Source organism: Phycodurus eques, chromosome 1 (assembly GCF_024500275.1).
Source record: "Phycodurus eques isolate BA_2022a chromosome 1, UOR_Pequ_1.1, whole genome shotgun sequence".
In the NCBI taxonomy this organism is placed as follows: Eukaryota; Metazoa; Chordata; class Actinopteri; order Syngnathiformes; family Syngnathidae; genus Phycodurus; species Phycodurus eques.
This window is the reverse complement of record NC_084525.1, coordinates 32,171,570-32,190,115: the sequence shown is the minus strand read 5'-3', so window position 1 is coordinate 32,190,115 and position 18,546 is coordinate 32,171,570. Positions and strand designations below refer to the sequence as shown.

General features: G+C 40.2%; 2 protein-coding genes across 8 annotated transcripts; one reads left to right on the top strand and one right to left on the bottom strand.

Annotated features, from left to right (window-relative positions):
• Positions 1–263: 263 nt before the first annotated feature.
• Positions 264–5,263, top strand: LOC133408966 (lysine-specific demethylase 9). 2 transcript variants are annotated; one of them, XM_061688400.1, is made up of 7 exons: positions 264–845; positions 1,878–2,512; positions 3,029–3,166; positions 3,450–3,592; positions 3,812–3,979; positions 4,077–4,185; positions 4,275–5,263. In XM_061688400.1, exons 1-7 carry the CDS (start codon positions 326–328, stop codon positions 4,566–4,568), a joined length of 2,007 nt encoding a protein of 668 aa, XP_061544384.1. In that variant the 5' UTR covers positions 264–325; the 3' UTR covers positions 4,569–5,263. The 2 variants fall into 2 exon arrangements, with proteins under 2 accessions (XP_061544384.1, XP_061544374.1); XM_061688390.1 differs by having other exon boundaries at positions 1,878–2,560.
• A 271-nt stretch (positions 5,264–5,534) lies between these two features.
• LOC133408931 (tyrosine-protein phosphatase non-receptor type 22-like) lies at positions 5,535–16,936 on the bottom strand. 6 transcript variants are annotated; one of them, XM_061688334.1, is made up of 21 exons: positions 16,742–16,936; positions 14,729–14,837; positions 14,380–14,456; positions 14,164–14,259; positions 13,308–13,346; positions 13,158–13,229; positions 12,994–13,053; positions 12,645–12,787; positions 10,961–11,027; positions 10,779–10,856; positions 10,599–10,685; positions 10,066–10,504; positions 8,833–8,910; positions 8,289–8,369; positions 7,301–7,437; positions 7,185–7,212; positions 6,533–6,589; positions 6,308–6,414; positions 6,180–6,210; positions 6,004–6,072; positions 5,535–5,921 (listed from the first exon to the last, which is right to left on the bottom strand). In XM_061688334.1, the coding sequence occupies exons 1-21, from the start codon at positions 16,841–16,843 to the stop codon at positions 5,860–5,862; spliced, it is 2,019 nt and encodes a 672-aa protein (XP_061544318.1). In that variant the 5' UTR covers positions 16,844–16,936; the 3' UTR covers positions 5,535–5,859. The 6 variants fall into 6 exon arrangements, with proteins under 6 accessions (XP_061544318.1, XP_061544325.1, XP_061544333.1 ...); XM_061688341.1 differs by lacking the exon at positions 12,994–13,053; XM_061688349.1 differs by lacking the exon at positions 14,380–14,456 and having other exon boundaries at positions 16,742–16,832.
• Positions 16,937–18,546: the final 1,610 nt, after the last annotated feature.

Below are 18,546 nucleotides of genomic sequence, written 5' to 3'. Positions count from 1 at the left end.
TATATAATTCTCTTTTTCCTAAAAGTCAAAAGCACTTGTTATAAGGACAACTTTGTTCAGTATTATTATTATCACTACGTGATTTATACAGTGGCCTACTGTATTTGTTCCTGGGGGGAAGGGGGGAGTGCTGCCTCGCTCTCAATTACGTCACCTGTTCAGAAGGGCGACGTGAATGGGCGCACGCAGGCAGTACACCAAAAAAAAAACTGCGTTTCCCGTGATGCTTTTCGACGTCGACAACAAAGTGAAGCGGTACGTACCGCGCGTGCGCAAAGGAAAGCAGACGGCGGACGTGCGCGATAGGGCGTCAAGTGATTTAAATATGGCAGCGACAGCGGACATATCGCGGCTCACAATAGGAGGAAATAACACGAGGGACATTTTTGCTCTGTTGTGCAAAGCCAAGAGAAAGAAGAAGAAGAAGAAGAGGGACTTGTCACAAGTCGATGACGGCCGGGCAAAGGGGCACGAGAAGAAAGTGAAGCTCCGTCCTCCTCATCCTCACGAGCACCCCAAGTCGCATCTCTTAGAACACCATCCTCATCCTCACAACTTGAGCGCGGGTGAGCATGTCCTGCCTGGAAGCCATCATCGCCATCTCACCAAGAAGAACATGCGTCGCCCTCCTCCTCCTCCTCGTCATACTGCTGCTGCGCCGAGGAAGATACATGAGCATCTTCCCGAGCAAGGACATTTGTCTTCCGAACCAACCAATCTCTTCACTTTTCCACCTCCCAAACAATCTGAGTGCAAAGATACGAGGGACGGTCACTTGAAGATGAAAATCAAGACGGAAAATGCTTACGCAAACATGGGATACGCAGATGTAAAGAACGATACAGGTGAGAGTTTGGTACATGTTTACCATGTCTTGTTTTTTTTTTTTCGTACAAAGTGTTAGCCCCCTTCTCAAATTCTTCGTCAGCCCCAATTGTGAAGGTTTTTCAGTCCATGTGTGTTTCCTCATGCTTTTTACAGCATTTCCACTTTTAAGTATTTGTTGCACTGTACGCTGTTTTAATTGTACTTTTATTTGTATTTGTTTTAAGCTGATTTTTTCCTTTGTTTTTAAATGCTTTCAATCATGTAAAGCACATTGAGTTAACCTTGTGTATGAAATACGCTCTATAAATAAATTTGCTTTGCTTTTCTTACCTTCTTTTCAGGCAAGAATGATTATTTCAGTTTTGAAAACACAAATTGGGTGCAAAAATGGAAATGTATTTGGGATATTTTTACAACGTACACAGTGTCAAAGTGGGAGTTTTTAAGTTTCCGATCCCGTGATTGGTTTTATTTGTCTTTACAATGTTATAGTTTGGCAAATGTGCCATATCGAGTTCACAATATATATGTTCTCTACCACTGCTAAAAAGGCTCAAGGCAAGTGCAAGTATCGTACCAGAGGCATGCACGTAGTCAAGAACTTTAATGCACATCAGCTCTACAGCTCTATTCGTGTTCATTTCTGTTAATAACCATCATTATTTCATTGCTCAAAGTCGCTTTAGCCACAAAGAACTCGTGTAGTTGAAGTTGTAAACGCAAATTCACAAAGCATTTTGATTTCAGATGCCACTTTCGCGTTTCAGCCCTGATCGTGTTGTACGTACATGTGACTACCAACTTCACATGAATTTGATATGGATCAACGAGAATCAGGAAAGTGGACTTGCCTCATTTAATGGCAATTGGTTTGAATGTCGGCAGAGCTGCTTTTTGAAAGCCGTTCTTTTCTGTAGTTTAAACAAGGCAGATCAAAAGGATTTATTTATATATTGGTCATTCATTGCATTTTGCTGGGGGTTTTCCTGTTAAATACGTTTTCCATCCATCACCTTTCTCCTGACTTGAAATTGTTCCTGTCTGGGCAGAGTCCAGGACCCACAAAGTGAATGGGACATCTCTAACACTGGAGGAATACATCCGGAAGAAGGAAAAGAAGAAGCACCATGAAAGGGAGCGGAGCGCCAAGAAGATACGACAAATGAGCAACAAAGCTGTTCAAACGATATGTTCGGAATCGGGACGAGGTCAGCGTGATCCGTCTACATGCGGCAGCATCAAGCAAGAACATCTTTGCCAGCCTGGCAGAGATGCTCCAAACCTCCAGCGGCTTGACCTCCATTCTCTCGCCCCCTTTCTATCTCATCAAGACCAACACATCCGCAGGTCCTTCTTGCAAACAGGCAGCTCCTATGGTCGCTTTATGCACGAGGAAAGGCAAGCCAATGGCGGTGCGTCGGTCCTGCACGCCTACGCCGATGAGCTGGCCTGTCTCAGTCCAGCTCAGATGGAGTGCTTTTCCCAGGAATTTCTTCAGTTGGCTTTTGCCGAGAAGCAAAGGGGTGCGGCTTCTTACGCCTTGGCAGTGGTGCATAGTGTGGCCGCCTACCTACCTGACTTCCTCGACTACTTTGCCTTTAACTTCCCCAATACACCGGTCAAAATGGAGATCCTGGGCAAGAAAGACATTGAAACTACAACAATTGATAACTTTTACTCTGAGGTATGTCAAAATATAAACAGGGAAATCCTGCACTTCATAGAGCAACAGGTGGGGAACAGTATTGCTTTGTTTGCTAATGTTTGTGCACTCTGCGGAATAATGAATGAATGAGAATGAGAGTTCTGGGCAACTTCAGTGCTCAGGAATTAAATGAGTTGCTCTCTTCACATCTTCACAACTTTGAACTACTGCTGACTCAGGTACCAAATATGCTACACAAGTGTAACTAACACTCTCAAGAATCTTCAAATACTGATTCCTACAATAGTGTGTAGTTTTGAAAGGATATGTGGCCCGAGATTCTGGACCTAGCTGACGTCAATGGTAGGATCAGTTCATGTTCCTTATCACAAACTTGACCCATTATCAACATTGCAGATATTCTTTCTCCATGTGTCTGTTGATTTAGAATATTTGGGCCCAAAGTTGACCTGAGTCATACAGCTAGTGGGAGAGAACGCTTACAAAATGATCTTTTGTATGGAGAAGAGGCAGTCACATCAAATGCTTCCTCAGGTGAACCGCACATACAGTTCCGGAACTTACCGGGCCGGACCCATGAGACAGATCAGCTTGGTGGGAGCCGTGGATGAGGAAGTGGGAGACTATTTCCCAGAATTCCTAGACATGTTGGAGGAATCACCATTACTGAAGGTTCACTTTTTTTGTTGCAAATGCAATTGACATCAGAATATTAATGTGTTAATCTACATTGGACAGCAAAAGCTAATATAAGTCACTGAACAATGTTCTCGTTTTAATACACCAACTGCGCAGAGCTAACTTGGCGATCTGATATTTGACAATAAAGGCGTCATTTCACTTTCCAAGACAAAGATTGATGCATGCTTTAGATGTTGCTCAAATTATTCATTAGCTCATGTGAAGATTTCAAAATTGTATTCATGAACCAATACAACATTTCTGACTCGTGTAGATGACCCTTCCGTGGGGAAGCCTCTCCAGCCTGAAGCTGGACTGTCGCTCTCAGAGCGACGATGGGCCCATTATGTGGGTGCGACCAGGAGAGCAAATGGTGCCAACTGCGGATGGGTCCAATTCAACTTTGAAACGCCGCAGGTGACAATGTTTATTTTAATAGTGGTTAACGTCTTTTTACTCGTGTGTAGCAATTTCAAATGGCAGGGGTTGGGGGGGTGTTACCTCTGAAAAATGAATTTCATTAATTCACATTGAATCAGTAATCTTTTATCGATGATGAGCTGAGTATACTGTGTACATAAGATTGAAATCGAGACTACTAAGTTTTCTATTGACTGGTGGTTTCTTTTCACGAAGGTCCACAAAGGAGATAAAAAATCTCCACTACCTGCCAAGGGCGAGCGAGCCTAGAGAGGTTCTGTTTGAGGACCGCACCAAGGCCCATGCTGACCATGTGGGCCAGAGTTCTGACTGGCAAAGCACTGCTGCTGTGGGAGTGCTGAAGGCCGTGCATTTTGGAGAACGGTGGGAGCCTTCAGTTCAGAATAAAACCATCATGCTTGATCATGTGTAGGCCTTTTACTGAGGATGGATAAGTCATTTCATTAAAACTCTCCCCCAGGAATAATCAACCTCGTGTAACCAAAGATGTTGTATGTTTCCATGCGGGTGACTTTAATAAAGTTGTGCAACAACTGCAACTGGATCTTTGCGAGCCTCCAGTATCTCAGGTAGTTTTCAAGACAGATCCATGATGGATTCACCGTAATGATGTGTTTTGGTGTTACAGTCCTTTAATCACAGTGAATGTTTGTAAAAGTGTGCACAGTGGCTGGATGATGCAAAGCTCAACCAACTGAGAAGAGAAGGCATCCGCTACGTCCGCTCCCAGCTGTGTGACGACGACGTTTATTTCATCCCACGGAACGTCATCCACCAGTTCAAGACGGTGTCCGCAGTCTGCAGCCTGGCCTGGCACATCCGGCTCAAACATTACCACCAGGAGGAGCGAGGCGAGGAGTCAAAAGAGGAGCTGAGACCCAGCAATGTTAGCCCCTTTTCAGACCGTGTCGACTCCACCCACCCTTTTTGTCTGCATGTGCCCTGCGATTGACTGGCGACCATTTCAGGGTGTAGCCTGCCTCTTGCCCAAAGTCAGCTGGGATAGGCTCCGACTATAGAAAATTGATTTGATTCTGGTAGTTACAAGGTTTATTTTACATTTAGAAATGGACCCTACATTCTGGTCTTTGATTTGGTGCTTCAGCATTGCTCCATGAAGTCACTGATGACATTGTAGTGGTTTATTCACCTGATTTCTTTGCGGGCAGTGTGAGTTCAACTCCCATGCAGTAACAGTGTGAATGTGAATGGTGTCTGTCTACTGTATATGTACTAGCGACTTGTCCAGGGTGTCGTTAGCCTTTCGCCAAAATTCAGCTGAGATAGGTTCCAGCTCCTGGTGACCCAGACCAGGATAAGCTGGACAGAAAATGGATGGATAGAAGGTTTGCTCCATCTCCAAAACCATCTGAGTGACAGAGGTCAGGTAATGTAGAATAATGAACGTTCAAAAGAACTTTGAGATGGATAGATACATAGTTATTTATTTTAGACGAGCACTTAATGTAATTTGTATTTGGCATTTTATACTTTTTCAACTGTACTGATAATATGATATGTTATTTATTGTCTTTTATTGTTCTAAATGAATGAACATTTTATATACCTGTATAGCCAGTGACAATAATTTTGTACTTGTGTCTACTGGTTAGCAAGTTAGACTCAGTAATAAATATAAATTGTGAAGCTGGTGTGAAGGTTTTCTTTAGTTTGTTGTCTGCATACACCGGGGGAGAAAGATTGTTTTTATTTTAATCTCTTCACAGATCTACTGTAGTTTAGCTGTTTTTTTTTTCTCCTTGTGTTCGTTTCCCCCAATGTTACAGGATTATTATGTGAGCTCATGAGCCATTCCATTTTCCATCCGTCTGCCTTTTCTAAACATTGTGATATTATTGATGGTAGTCTTTTTGGGTTGTTGTTTGTTTATGGACCTTACAAACGGACACCAACAGTCTCCAAACTTCAAAAGTTTTATTGAAGACATTTGGTTCTCCAAAATGCAATCGGAGTAAAGTTAAATTAAAAAAAAGAAAGAAAAGAAAACTGGCCCTGAGAATGAATTGCTGGTGGTGGAGCACTGACCAGAAAAAGAAATAAAATCCACTGGTGAGAGGCATAAACAATACATTCACATCAAGTTATTAACAGGAAATGTGCTGATCCTTTTTCGATGAAAATGTGAACTTCAGCAAACGTCTCGCAGGAGGCTCTGAGAGACCAAAAGCGACAGCACACATCAACACTATTGAAGGACATCATTTTGGGAGAGGAACATCATTTTAGAACCAGTTTTGTGGATAATTCCTCGGTCCTTTTGGCTTTCCTAACCTTTTCCTAAATCCTGCGGACAGCAAAATAAAACATTCTTGCATTGAAATGGATCGAACAGATAGATATGATAATTTAGTGAATGGGAAGGTTACCAAATTGGAACAATGAGGTTACGACTCCCTTTGGAGGTGACGGCAGTAGACGTGGAGTCGCTGACTTTGCTGAAAACATGTTGGAGTTTATTTGTATTATTCTGAGATATTTCAGCTTTGTCACGAATATTTTTTGTGTGTTTTATAAAATAAGTAAATGAATAAGCATGACTCACTTTTCTGCTTATCTCTGAAAAATTTCAGACTCTGAAGAAGAGCAAAAAAAAACAGCAACAATTGAGCAACCATTTATGTTTTGGAAAGAGCTTTTTTTCTGTCTGCGTGTGAATGAATGTTGTGATACCTTTTCACCGGATGGGCCCTTCTCATTGTTTTTTTCAGATGTGTCTCTTGTTGTCCCACCATCAGTGACAGAGGCCATTTGGTTGACGTCACACCCTTCAACTTGTGCTGATAAGCGAGAAACAGAGCTGATAACACCAATGGTGTTACATTGAGGTTTTCTATCTATGTGCATGACAACTAGATTTTCTGGTGCGCAGCTCCTTTCATGGCTGAAGATACTCACCACTTCCTCCCTCAGCAACAGGAGATGTGGGTGACAGCCACACTGGAGTCAGTGGCTCTGTAGGCGAAACACAGCTTTACTTAATGATGGGCATTAATAGAGGTAAAATTAAGATATTGGGAATTATTTGATGGGTTAATTTCATCAAAACAGTTCAGTTAGCGATCTATTTATTATTGGATATATTTTGGGGTTAAAAGCGAGAATGCCACAAAATGTTTTGACATATACTATAAGTCTCATCAATAATACCTTTTTTTTTTTTTTTTTTTGCCAAAGCCTTAACTTATTTGACTTATTTTCTTCAGTGGTAATGACTGAGCCTCACATGCATGATAAATTAATTATACAAACAATATGTCATTACAGTATATTATTAGCTGATATTTGTTCATCCTTTGGTTACATCGATCCATCCATCTCAGCTGACTTTGGGTGAAAAGCGGACTACACTATCGATTTTTAGCCAGTCAGTCACTGTGAACATGAAGATAGACAACTATTCACATTCACAGAGTCACTGCGTGGGAATTGAACCCATCCTGCCTACGTGGAAATCAGGCAAGTGAACCACTACACTTCCAGTAACCCCTTTTGTCACATTTCATCATGATATTATTTGTATTTTCACAGACCTTTACAACAATCTTACCTGTGAAAGTCATTTTTGCTCTCAGACTCTGCAAGAAAAAGAGAGTAATATGTTTATAGTAGTGTGTCTCGATCTAAGGTATCAACTAAACGGCACAGATACATTATTACACTTACCTTACTCCTCACCCATGTCTTTGTTTCTCGCTCTAATGAGTCGCCCACCAGCTTTGAAGTACCTGACCACTCTGAGGAAGTCCCAATTCTGTTTAGATTTGCTACTGGTGTGACCTCTTGCTGACTGGCAACAGGAGCTGCATTGCCCATGAGAAGTTCCTCATTTAATACACTCACCAGCCACAACATTATGACCACTTGAACAATATAATCACATCCATTACAATAGCAGTACAATTCTACACCACTGCAAACTCCAACCATAATAATAGACATATGGCATTGTTGAGCATTAATATTTTTGCAACGGCCCAGTTTAGATACAGCTCTTGTGACATCATTATATTGTGTAAATGCTCATAATATTGTGGCTGGTCAGTGTACTTGTACAAAGCTATTTTATATATTTGTTCAAAAGACAATGATCTGTAATACTATGATTAAAGACACCTTGTTGAAAAGCCAACACATATGATTCTGGGGTTCTATCTGAAACTGATGGTACAGGCATAATGGGACTCTCTAGGGCAGGGGTGTCAAACTCATTTTTGTCACGGGCCACATTGCACTTATGGTGCTCGGAGGGCCGTTATGGCTTCAAACCCATATGACTGTATGATTGCCCCATATTATTACATATACACAACTTAATGGATAATTACTTTTTAAATCAAAAGCCTGTAAAAACTGTTCAACTACAGTCTGAATCAATTTTATTTTAAATGTGGGGGTGATAACAAAAATGCTTGCAATATCTCAATATTTTTAAAAGTGGAGACAATTTAGAATTTGGTATTTTAGCAAGAAACGCAAAGTCGCTGCACACTCTCACGGTGCACATAAAATGACGTGGCAGGCCGGATCTGGCCCCTGGGCCACCAGTTTGGCACCTGTGCTCTAGGTATATACATAATTGTGTTTATTTTAGACATTTGTGATATCACGCTTTTATGTTATACTACTTTCATAAGATAATTCTATATCTTACCCCCCGGGTCACACTGCACAGTCTCAGCAATCGCATTCGGTGGAATGATGACAGTTAGCCTGTCTGAGGAATCGGAGTGTTCTGAAGACACCACCAAAACATATCACAAAAGCAGTTCTGTCTTTAAGGTACAGTACATCTGCTAATATACAAAGCCATACTGATTACATGATTCTGCGATATTTGATTGACAATAGGAATTAAAAGTTTCTAGGTTCAAGTCTGTCTCAGCTCATGTCTTTCTGTGTGGAGTTTGCATGTTCTCTCTGTGCTTGTGGCAGTTTTCTCCAAATGTTACGCTATATATTAATTGAAGACTAAATTATGCATAGGAGTGAATATGAGTGTGAATGGCTGCCAGTCTGTGTCAGTCCTGTGATTGACTTGTGATCAGTGCAGGGTATGCCCAGCCTCTCACCCAAAGTTAATTGGGATATGGCTCCATCTTCCCTGGGAGAATGTTCAGGATAAGTGGTATAAAAATGTATGTACTGTATGTCTGAATGGATGGATGGATGGAGATGTTTGACCATCTGATACCAACCTATGTCGACAGCTAGTTGATAGGATTCAGGGGTTCGTTCGGGCAGAGGAGGAGGTGTGTCTACATCAGTATGAGCTCCTATTGAAACAAAAAGTGCATCAGATGCTCCACCTAAATTTGTTGACAGCGGGGTAACATGAATCATATCCCTTGGTGTGCTGATAGATTCTTATCTGACATTTAGCAGTCGTATTAAATCAATCACTAAAACAGCTTTCTACCAGCTGAAGCACATATCCAACGTGAAAGGGTTGCATGTACCAAGCAAACCAGAAGAAGATCATCCATACTTTTATTTCCAGGAGACTTGTCTATTTTAATGGTCTTCTGCCTGGACTCTCCGAACAGAGCATTAAACAGCTTCACCTCATTCAGAACGTTGCAGCTCGGGTTTGAACAGAACAAAGAGATCAGAGCACATTACGCCAATTCTACAGTCTCTACACTGGCTCCCAGTCAGCTACAGAATAGACTTTAACGTTCTGCCACTGGTCTATACATCAGCAAATGGCTTTGAATACATTAAAGAAAAGCTAACGGAATATAAACCAAGCAGGGCTCTGAGATCTACAGACCCAGAGAGTGAAGCACAGAGTCCAAAGCAAACATGGTGAAGCAGCAATTCGCTGTTATGCTGGACACAAATGGAATAAGTTGCCAACAGAACTAAAATCAGCCATAAGTATCTATGTTTTTAAGTCCCGCTGAAAAACCTTATTTTTTTTCTCAAGCTTATGATTGAGCGTTTTAGAGCAATTCCATTTTTAAAATGATCTTTTCTTTTTAAATGTATGTTTGCACTTTGTTTTTAAATGCCTTTTATCATGTAAAGCACATTGAGTTATCTTGTGTATGAAATGTGCAATATAAATAAATTTGCCTTGCCTTGAATAGTTTATTTTTTTTACATTAGTCATTAATCCATAAAGGTTAGGGAGCTTTCAAATTGAAATGCTTGTGTTTGTCTGGTGGTTCTTGTGTTCTACCTGCCAGAGGAAAGGTGGTGGAAGAAATTGAGTCTGTCAGGATTTCATCTATCATTCAAAATAAATGTGGTTATTGCCATTTATTATATATTTATTGCCAAACAATAATCGCTGCAATTTTGGAAACTGAGTTGAGGATCGCAACCATTAGGGCCCTTAAAAGCTAAGAATAGAGATGCAATGGATTGTTGCCACCATCTAGTCTAGTCACTTCATGTGAGACTAAACAAAGGATTTCACCACTGACCTGTGTCGAAAGTAGAGTGAGACCTCGGTGTGTGGTCATTCAGAGGCAACGAGGGCTTACTGAAGATTGGACCAACGGCCCATCGCTTTTTCGCAGGTGTTGCATTGTCAAAGTAGGGGTCCTCCACCATCAGACAGATGGCGGCTGCTGCATTGGGTGACGCTTGACGGTTCGGAAAGTTGTTGCCGTGCTGCATGTTCTCTACTGCAATCACTTCTTGTCCAGTGTGGACCGCTTTAGGTGAAGTTCCATGCCCGTCCTGGTGGGTAGTTGGGGCTCCAAGAAGTATGTGTGGTTGATCATGGTGATTATTCTCTGGAGCAGAAGGCACCATTGTCTCTTTCTGCCAGTTGTTGTTGATTTCCTCATCGCAGATGCTCTCCAGTTGTGTGTCCTCACTTACAACATCTTGCTCCCTCGTAGACGTTCCCATTGTTACCTTGGTTATTTGACAAGAGAATGCAAGTCAGAAATCCTGCTGGAATAAATTTTAAATTTATCTCCTGTGAAGGGTGAGTTATTAGTTTGATCACCTCATTTTTGCAGCTCTGTTCATCCATGGAAAGCAAGTATTTCTCAAACAGTAACCTGATGATGCTATAGACTAATTCATACTGTTCCTGAGGTAAAACAACAAAAGAGATGTACATTACTAAAAAGATGCTTGATAGATACTGTGTTAATGCAGATGAAAGAAAAAATATGGACGCTACCTTGGTTTGAACCACAGATGGCCTTTGGGTTCTCATGATATGAACTAAGTCACATATATTGAAATCTGAAGTGATCATCTATAAAAAAAATAAAATAAAAAAGCAAGCAAACAAAAAGCTCGATTTGAGCAATTCTTATCTTTAATGATTAAATAAAGAAAGAGCTGGGAGACATTTCTCACCCCTTTCTTAAGAAGGTTCCAAGTATAATCGATGACACAAAGGACTCCTGTTCTACCACATCCAGCACTGAAAAGAAAGCAGCCGCGGGGACTTTAAGAACACTGTGACACTGAACCTGTCCTACTGTCTTGAAACATCTTTGAGTATAAAATGAAAAAAATATATATGTTTCAGTTACAGTGTGTGCCTTTTCCAGGCTTTGAGATATCTTCTGGAACCTTTTTTTCTCGTTTTTGCGTATGACTGTTACAGTATTTAGTGGAATATATAGTCCCTGGTCTTTTTAATGTTGAAGAAGCAAAACTTTGTTGTATTTAGAGTTCTCTCAGATTATATACTGTACAAGAGAATGTATGAAGGTGCCACAGGTGTTTCAATTGACACTCATACCATGTCCAGCCTTGTCCAACTACAAAAATTAAGTTGTCAAATATGCCATTGTGGGGGAGGGCAGAGGTGCTTAAAATGAATGTGCTCCCAAGACTAACTTTTCGTATCTCTGCTATCCCTTTAGAAATCTCTCAAAAATGTTTCAAAGAGATTAATAAATTATGGAAAGACAAAAAAAAATATCAGAATTCACTTAAAAATAATGTTTGTCCCTAGGAAGAAGGGTGGATTAGGGATACCAGATTTGTATGCATATTATTTAGCATATAATAGTGTCTGCCTGTTATCCAGGCCTTATTAGAAAGATGAATCGGATGTCGGTGGCTGGAGATGGTTGGAACAGAAAATTATGGCTAAAAATTTCAAAAATCTTTCATTAGCTTCTACTAGTTGCCCAAATAAATGTTGATGCAATTTACTTGTAATAACTGTTAACTTATGTAAATACTCATGTAGGCTTCAAACAGTGTTAATGTAGGGGAAAAAAAACTGAGGGGAAAAAGAGTGGGTCGTTGGTTTCCTGTCTTTAAGAAATAGGAGGGCCTTCACGTCTGAGGCTGAGACAAGACATGCATTATAAGATATACACTACCCACAACAAGATGAGCACCTGCACAGTTTAATAAGATTTAATATAAGAGCTGAATAGAAAATTGTTAAATTATAAGAAAATAATGTTCCGTTTTGATTGGCACAATGAGAGGTGTATTAATTGTACAATCTGTTTGTTATTGTGATTATAGTTTGTAGTGGTGTCGAACAGTAATGCGACATACAGATCGCTGTTTCCAATACGTTAAAACACTCTCACATAGCTCAATCAGTCAGTCAGTTTAATAAAGCACACCCCTGTTCCATTACAAACTACAATGACAGCAATAAACAATGTGAAATTATTACCTCTCTGACATTCAATCATCAGTGACAACTGAGCATTATTATTTTTGTAAACGCTGTTATTTTTTTCTGATGCAGTCTTTTGGTCTTTTGGAATACTGTATTTGGAAAGCTAGAATTTGTCAAGAACAAATTATCCTTCATAGAACAAATGCATTATACTGTACGTCTGGTCAGATGCAAAATTCTCAATCTTATCGGCACTTTTGACCTAATCTAGATCAACACAACAAAAAGTAGTGGACCAAATATGTAGATCTGTAGCATATTGTTTAGGGTGTGAGAGTAAGAGTATCTGAAACTGACAATAAACTCTCCAAGAAATAGGCTTGCCTCATATGTTTTAACACAACCTGACTTGAAGATAATGTTGTTCTCGGCATATAAAAAGCTGACCTGCAGTGGATGCACATCGGGATGTCATCGTGGGACTGATAGGTACGCATCTCCTCCAGCATGTCCAAAATGGAGGGAATAAAATTTGGTACGCCATGGTCTGGCCACTTAACATAGTGCAGCTGTTTCAACGTTCGGTGACACTGGAGAAAGTTAAGACAAAGACAAAAACAAGGCAAACTATCATTCAGAGAATATCAGCAATATAAAATCACATTTGTCCAAATTTACCAAAGAATAAAACAAACAACATGGATGATGATGAGGAGACACACAGTATTTGTAGAAAGCTTGTGATTATCTTCTTTTTCTTATGATAATTGTATATGTGGGTACCATCATCCCTTACATTGTCACATGTCAATCTTAATGTCCTTGTCAGATAGGCTCCTTTGTCTTCTTCACAATCCTATATATATATATATAAAAAAAAAAAAAAAGATATTGCACTCAGTTTTACTCCTCTCCTTTGGTTTGCTGACTGGTTATAGTTATCAGAGGAAGAATACTCACACAATAGATGATGAAGGGCCCACAGACAAATGACTTCTCTTCCTTATGTGGCCAATAACGCTCACACTTTTTCTGAAACGCACAAAAAAATAGTAACCACAAAAAAGAGACGAATATTCATATCATTGGGAATCTTTTTTTTTTTTTTACCTTTCCCATCTCAAATTCTCGGCAGGCCATTACTATAACCTAAAGAAAGCAAAAACAGAAACTGAAAAATAAATTAGAAAGAATGTTGTGTTGGTGGAGCTCAGAGCTCATGCATTTGGGTATTTTTTATTATTGTGATTATTACCTCCACCAAAACAGATGAGGCGAGAGATGAGTTTTAATCATCATGAGTTAGTCAGTCAGTGAGTCAGTTAGTTAATTAGCAAAAACTACTATCCACAAAACTTTCTAGAAGGCCAAGATGGCAGCTGTTACATATTGATGAGGAAGCAGATGAAAGTTCAAACTGCAGTACACTGCATTAGTACATTCCACTTGAATTGGAGCTGAGTGTGGCAGTGACCCTTCAGAGCCATCAAATATTGCTGCAGTGAAAAAAAAAGCCTCTTTGTGTGGACCAGTAAGCATCAACTTTGCATTCAGCAATACTACCAGATATGTGATTACTGTAGACTAAAACATTATTGTCCTGCACGCCATAATCTGCTGGACATGTTTAGGATTTTTTCAGCCTTGGAGGAGGTCTGTACTCTCCTGGATGCCATTTTGCTTATTGTCAAAGCCTCCAGGTGCAGTGGCATGTCTACATGGGATTTGGCCCTGGACCATCGCTTCCATAGAGGCTTATTCTCTACACTTTACTTGTCATGTTGCAACTGATCCAGTATAACTAAAAATGTTGACAATTATTGTTATTGCTATGATTTTTAATAATATTGTAAACTAGATGGCAGATGTAAAGTAGGCTGAAGGGAAAACTCTGGAAAGACTTTTGATGGTGATCTATGTAACCGAAGATCTGATGTGTCCACAGATGACACGAAGTGACTCCTACTTTTATGTCATACTCCCACACCATCCTCAAGAAGTCCAGCACTGTGTGATGTAATGGACCCTGAGTAGCAATGTAAGCCTTGGCACCTGTCACCCCCTGCACACATAACACAGCCGAGTCACACTGAGGTCACGTCTTTACTGCGTGCACTTGTATTTACAATGTATATGAAACACAAAAGCATTCCTTTTACTCTGACACTGATTATTTGTTTACCTTTATGAAACTGGCATTAATGTAGTCAGTGTCATCGTTAGAGGTCGTAAACGTGAGCTTGACTCTGCTGTGGTCAACTATGAGAGATGTTATTGAACAACAATATCAGGCAAAACAAACAACTTGAGGGCAGCTCCGCTGACTTTTTTTCCCCAGTCAATCAAATTATGTTAAACTATTGTGGCTTTAGTCACTTACAATTGATCTTTTGTCCAGGATATGTAAACAAATAAGGTAAAAGTCATAGATAACGTAACATAGTTGATGTTTGTTCTGAGTGAGGCAAAACAATGTGAATTATTTCATCAAGTCCATCATGTTTCATATATCTGCCTTGAGTGACGCTTACATGGAAGTATGTCCTTATATCTGTTCTTCTTGATGTTTTCCTGAGTTTCCGCTGCTTTACTGGGATAGGTATTGTCATGGCGGGACTTAATTGACTGGTTTCTCAACCTCTGTAAAAATAAATGAATAAAATAATAATAATAATAAGAAGAAGGATAATAATTGTTATCATTATTATTTTTATAAACAAGTTAAAATGTTAACCGGCATCCAGTTAGCTTGTCAGTAGCACATTGGATTTAATATTAATCCATGCACATGAAACAACAGTCAGCTTCACTCATGTCAAATCAAACAGAGCACAGGTGCTGTCGCTGACCACCTGAAACGTTTGGTAGGTAGAAAAAAAAAAGTGTGCTAACTCCTACCTAACAACATTAACAGTAAGGTACTACTACATGCAGCAAAATGAGGAATGATGATGATGATACTGTGTTGTTATTGAGTGGTAGAAGTACACAAATGTTCCACGTATCCTGGGTTAAGCCAGGTACTGACACCACAACTATTATCACTGGAAGGCATCATATTGCTCTGTGCGTAGCAGGACTGCAGAGCCCAGTCGGGGAGGGGTGGGAGGGTCTGCGTGGAACTAACCATTTTTGAGGTAAGGAGGTGGTGTATTTTTGTTGTCAAAATATAACGTTTCAACCAAGTACTGTATGGTTATGTACTTTTCTGTTTACAACTGACAAACAGTTTTAAAAAATCTCTCAAATTTTAGGGATGCCTGAGCATCCCCCAAAATGGGATGCAGACACCGATGCACTCTGTGTTCATGCAGTATTTTTTTTCTATATGTGTTAGGAACATCGCCAAATTGTGGACTGCGTCGGATATGAATCATCCGCACATGATCAGGATCAATGACTCATTTTACTACAAAACAAGCATGTACAAACTGAGAGGACTTCCACTTGCATTCTACCTTCTGAAAGGTTTATCACATCACTGGACCATGTTTGCGGTGATTTCCAAAAACACTGGCATTCTTGTTGGGCGGCCTCTTCTCTCACTTCCAGCCGGTCTGTAAATGAACTTTCATTTGCCCATCTCTGTCATCAACACCGGAGTGCATTTGTTTGAAACGGAAGTGATGCAAGTGTAGCTCATTTCCTCTGGAGTGGTCGAGGGATGTGGTGGCATGACAGCGCAGTGCCATCTTCTGCCTCTGTTGCCATGGCTTCGGCTCATCAATGTTTTCTTTTGACTCGATATCTATTCTGCTTCCACTCTTTGTATGTTCTGTTACATTCTCATACAGACACAAACCAGTTCATTGTCATTGTAATACCAACAGTTTCACCATGACATCTACTCTTGCAAACTGAGCGTTTACAAGGTTTGTCTCAGTGTTACCACTTCTTCAGTTCATATCATCTCTCTCTCTCTCTCTCTCTCTCTCTCTCTCTCTCTCTCTCTCTCTCTCTCTCTCTCTCTCTCTACACAGACATTCAACATTAAGCGTAGGCGGTGGCGAAATATACAGTACAGTATATGCTCCCTGTCCCACGACACACAGCCTTGAAGTTATGGTAGGTCCTGTTATGTTGTGTCAGGTTTAGTTGCGTTCACCCCGTTTTACTACCGCCGACTAGGTGTCTCATCCACACTGTGACTACCATGGCAAATGTTTTGACAATTTAAACATCTTGCCAAGCATACAGTAATCACGGCCTGTCACGTTTGCACATCCCGTCCCCCCACATTGTCTCACGACTATCCCATTTTGTCCACGGTGGCCTGAAATGGAGCCACTGTGACCTCCAGGAACATAGTGCAACCATAGCCTTAGGAGATGCCTACACATTGCCAGTCTGTTACTAAAAGTAACAGACTTAGTGGTCTTCCTTTCGTTCATAATTGAACAGCATGAAGAGGAAGCAGTGTTTTTAATACAATAGTTAGCCTACTTCCCCCTCATCTTAACCTGTCTTCATAAAACTGGTTGCCACCTACAAATTTGCGGTAAACTGTATTGGAATACTGCAATATACTGTAAAACCTGACTCACCACAAATTCTTTGGCCTCATTGGCTTGCCTTTCCAATTTCTCGAGCAAGTTCTTCACTATGCAGGCCTGCTGCTGCTCCATGACTTTGCGCTCTCTGTCCATAACAGGTCACCTTGCATGTCAGGACACTGATCCACTGGTCTGAAACTATAGGGACACCAAGGCTCTAACAAGTGCTGCTCTCACTTCTGCATTTCTTTATTGTATTTTTCACATCAAGGAACTAGGGTGAGAGAACAAGGAAGTTCACCGTTTCTGTGGGTATATTTCACTAGGGTCCTAAAGTCACTCGGCGCAGTCAGTGTTACAGAGGAAAACATAGAGACCCCATTGAGGGCACACAAGAGGAGTGCAGGGGTGTGAGGGTTGGAATGTATTCAGTAGATCCTGAACGAAAAGATGTCAGACAGTTGTGATAGCTTTTTATTCCCTGGAAGTGCCAACAAATCCACTATTCGTGGATGATATCTCAAACTCACTGTTGCAATTCAGCAAATAAATAATAAACTTATTGCTGAATGAAGCAAGCAAAATTATCTAAGTTTTTTTGGCGTTTTGATTTCTGAGTTAGTGTTTGTATAATTAATGTGGGGGTTGAGGTGTTTGCACTATCTGGTGAGACCTGGCTACAGTTTTATGAATTATCAACAACTTATATCAATAAATAGAATTAGTTTGACTGCATTTAGTTAAAGTTGTGCATAGTGAGTCAAATTTGTATATAAACTATCCCAGAAGTATGTAATCAACTGGACTTTTTCAGAGTTGCTTGCACAGTATGTACATGTTGCTTCCTCTTCAGTTTAAAGTAAACCAGTCAAAGTAAATGCTTATAAACATAACGTTTACTTAGATACCAGACCCACATAAGTCAATTTACTGTTACTCATCACCATTGATTAGATGAAAGTTAGAATGCATTCAAAAATTCCAAAAGGAAATCCGGTTGTCCTTGGTCCAACCCTACCCTTGTACTGTAATTACTGTCGTTACAATGTTTAGGCCGAAACAAGCAGGGGTCAAGTGTGCTTGCTTTGGTGAGTTCAAGATGTTAAGCAATTCTCTAGTTGCTATTTACAAGGTGCATAATCGTCAAATACCTTTTTTTTGTTTGTTTTATATACCGTTGACCCTACCCAATTATGACATGATCCATGAACCATTCTACACAAATCCGGTTGATTTCCCATTGATGTACAGCAGGTGAGCAACTCAAGTGGTTCTCCCAAAAATTTGGGCAAGATAGTAACAGTACTGATTCATAAAGATGCATTTAAAAACTATTAGTGGACTATCCAAAAGTAAAATGACTCATGCGTCAGTGTTGTCTTGTACCTTTTGCATCGTTTGCAAATTCATAACTGACCTCTATTTTAGAAGTGTAATTCTTTGGAAGGCTTATCAGCCACTGTGACATTGGCTTGATTGTTTTATAGTTCACAAGACTTCTTAGACACACTGAGCTGATTGGTCGAGAAGTCAGGGTCATAATAGACGTCAAAATGTTCATCCAGCCAATCAGCCAGAGTTTATCATTTTGGAAATCATTGTTGCAAATCCCCCCATGTTTCAATGAATACCAAGCCATCTCATGACTTTATATGATGGGACATGACAAAATATGAGTCAAATGTATTATTCTCAGCTTCAGGTGTAACCGTCTGGAAAAGGTTGCTTGTTAAAACCCGACCCATGTTTGACTATTGCGACATTGTGACGCACCTTAAGAGATTGTAAAAATTAGTAAATGATGGCGAAATGAGCCAAAGGTCAATTTGCGAGAGAAAGATGTTTGCATCTGGCAT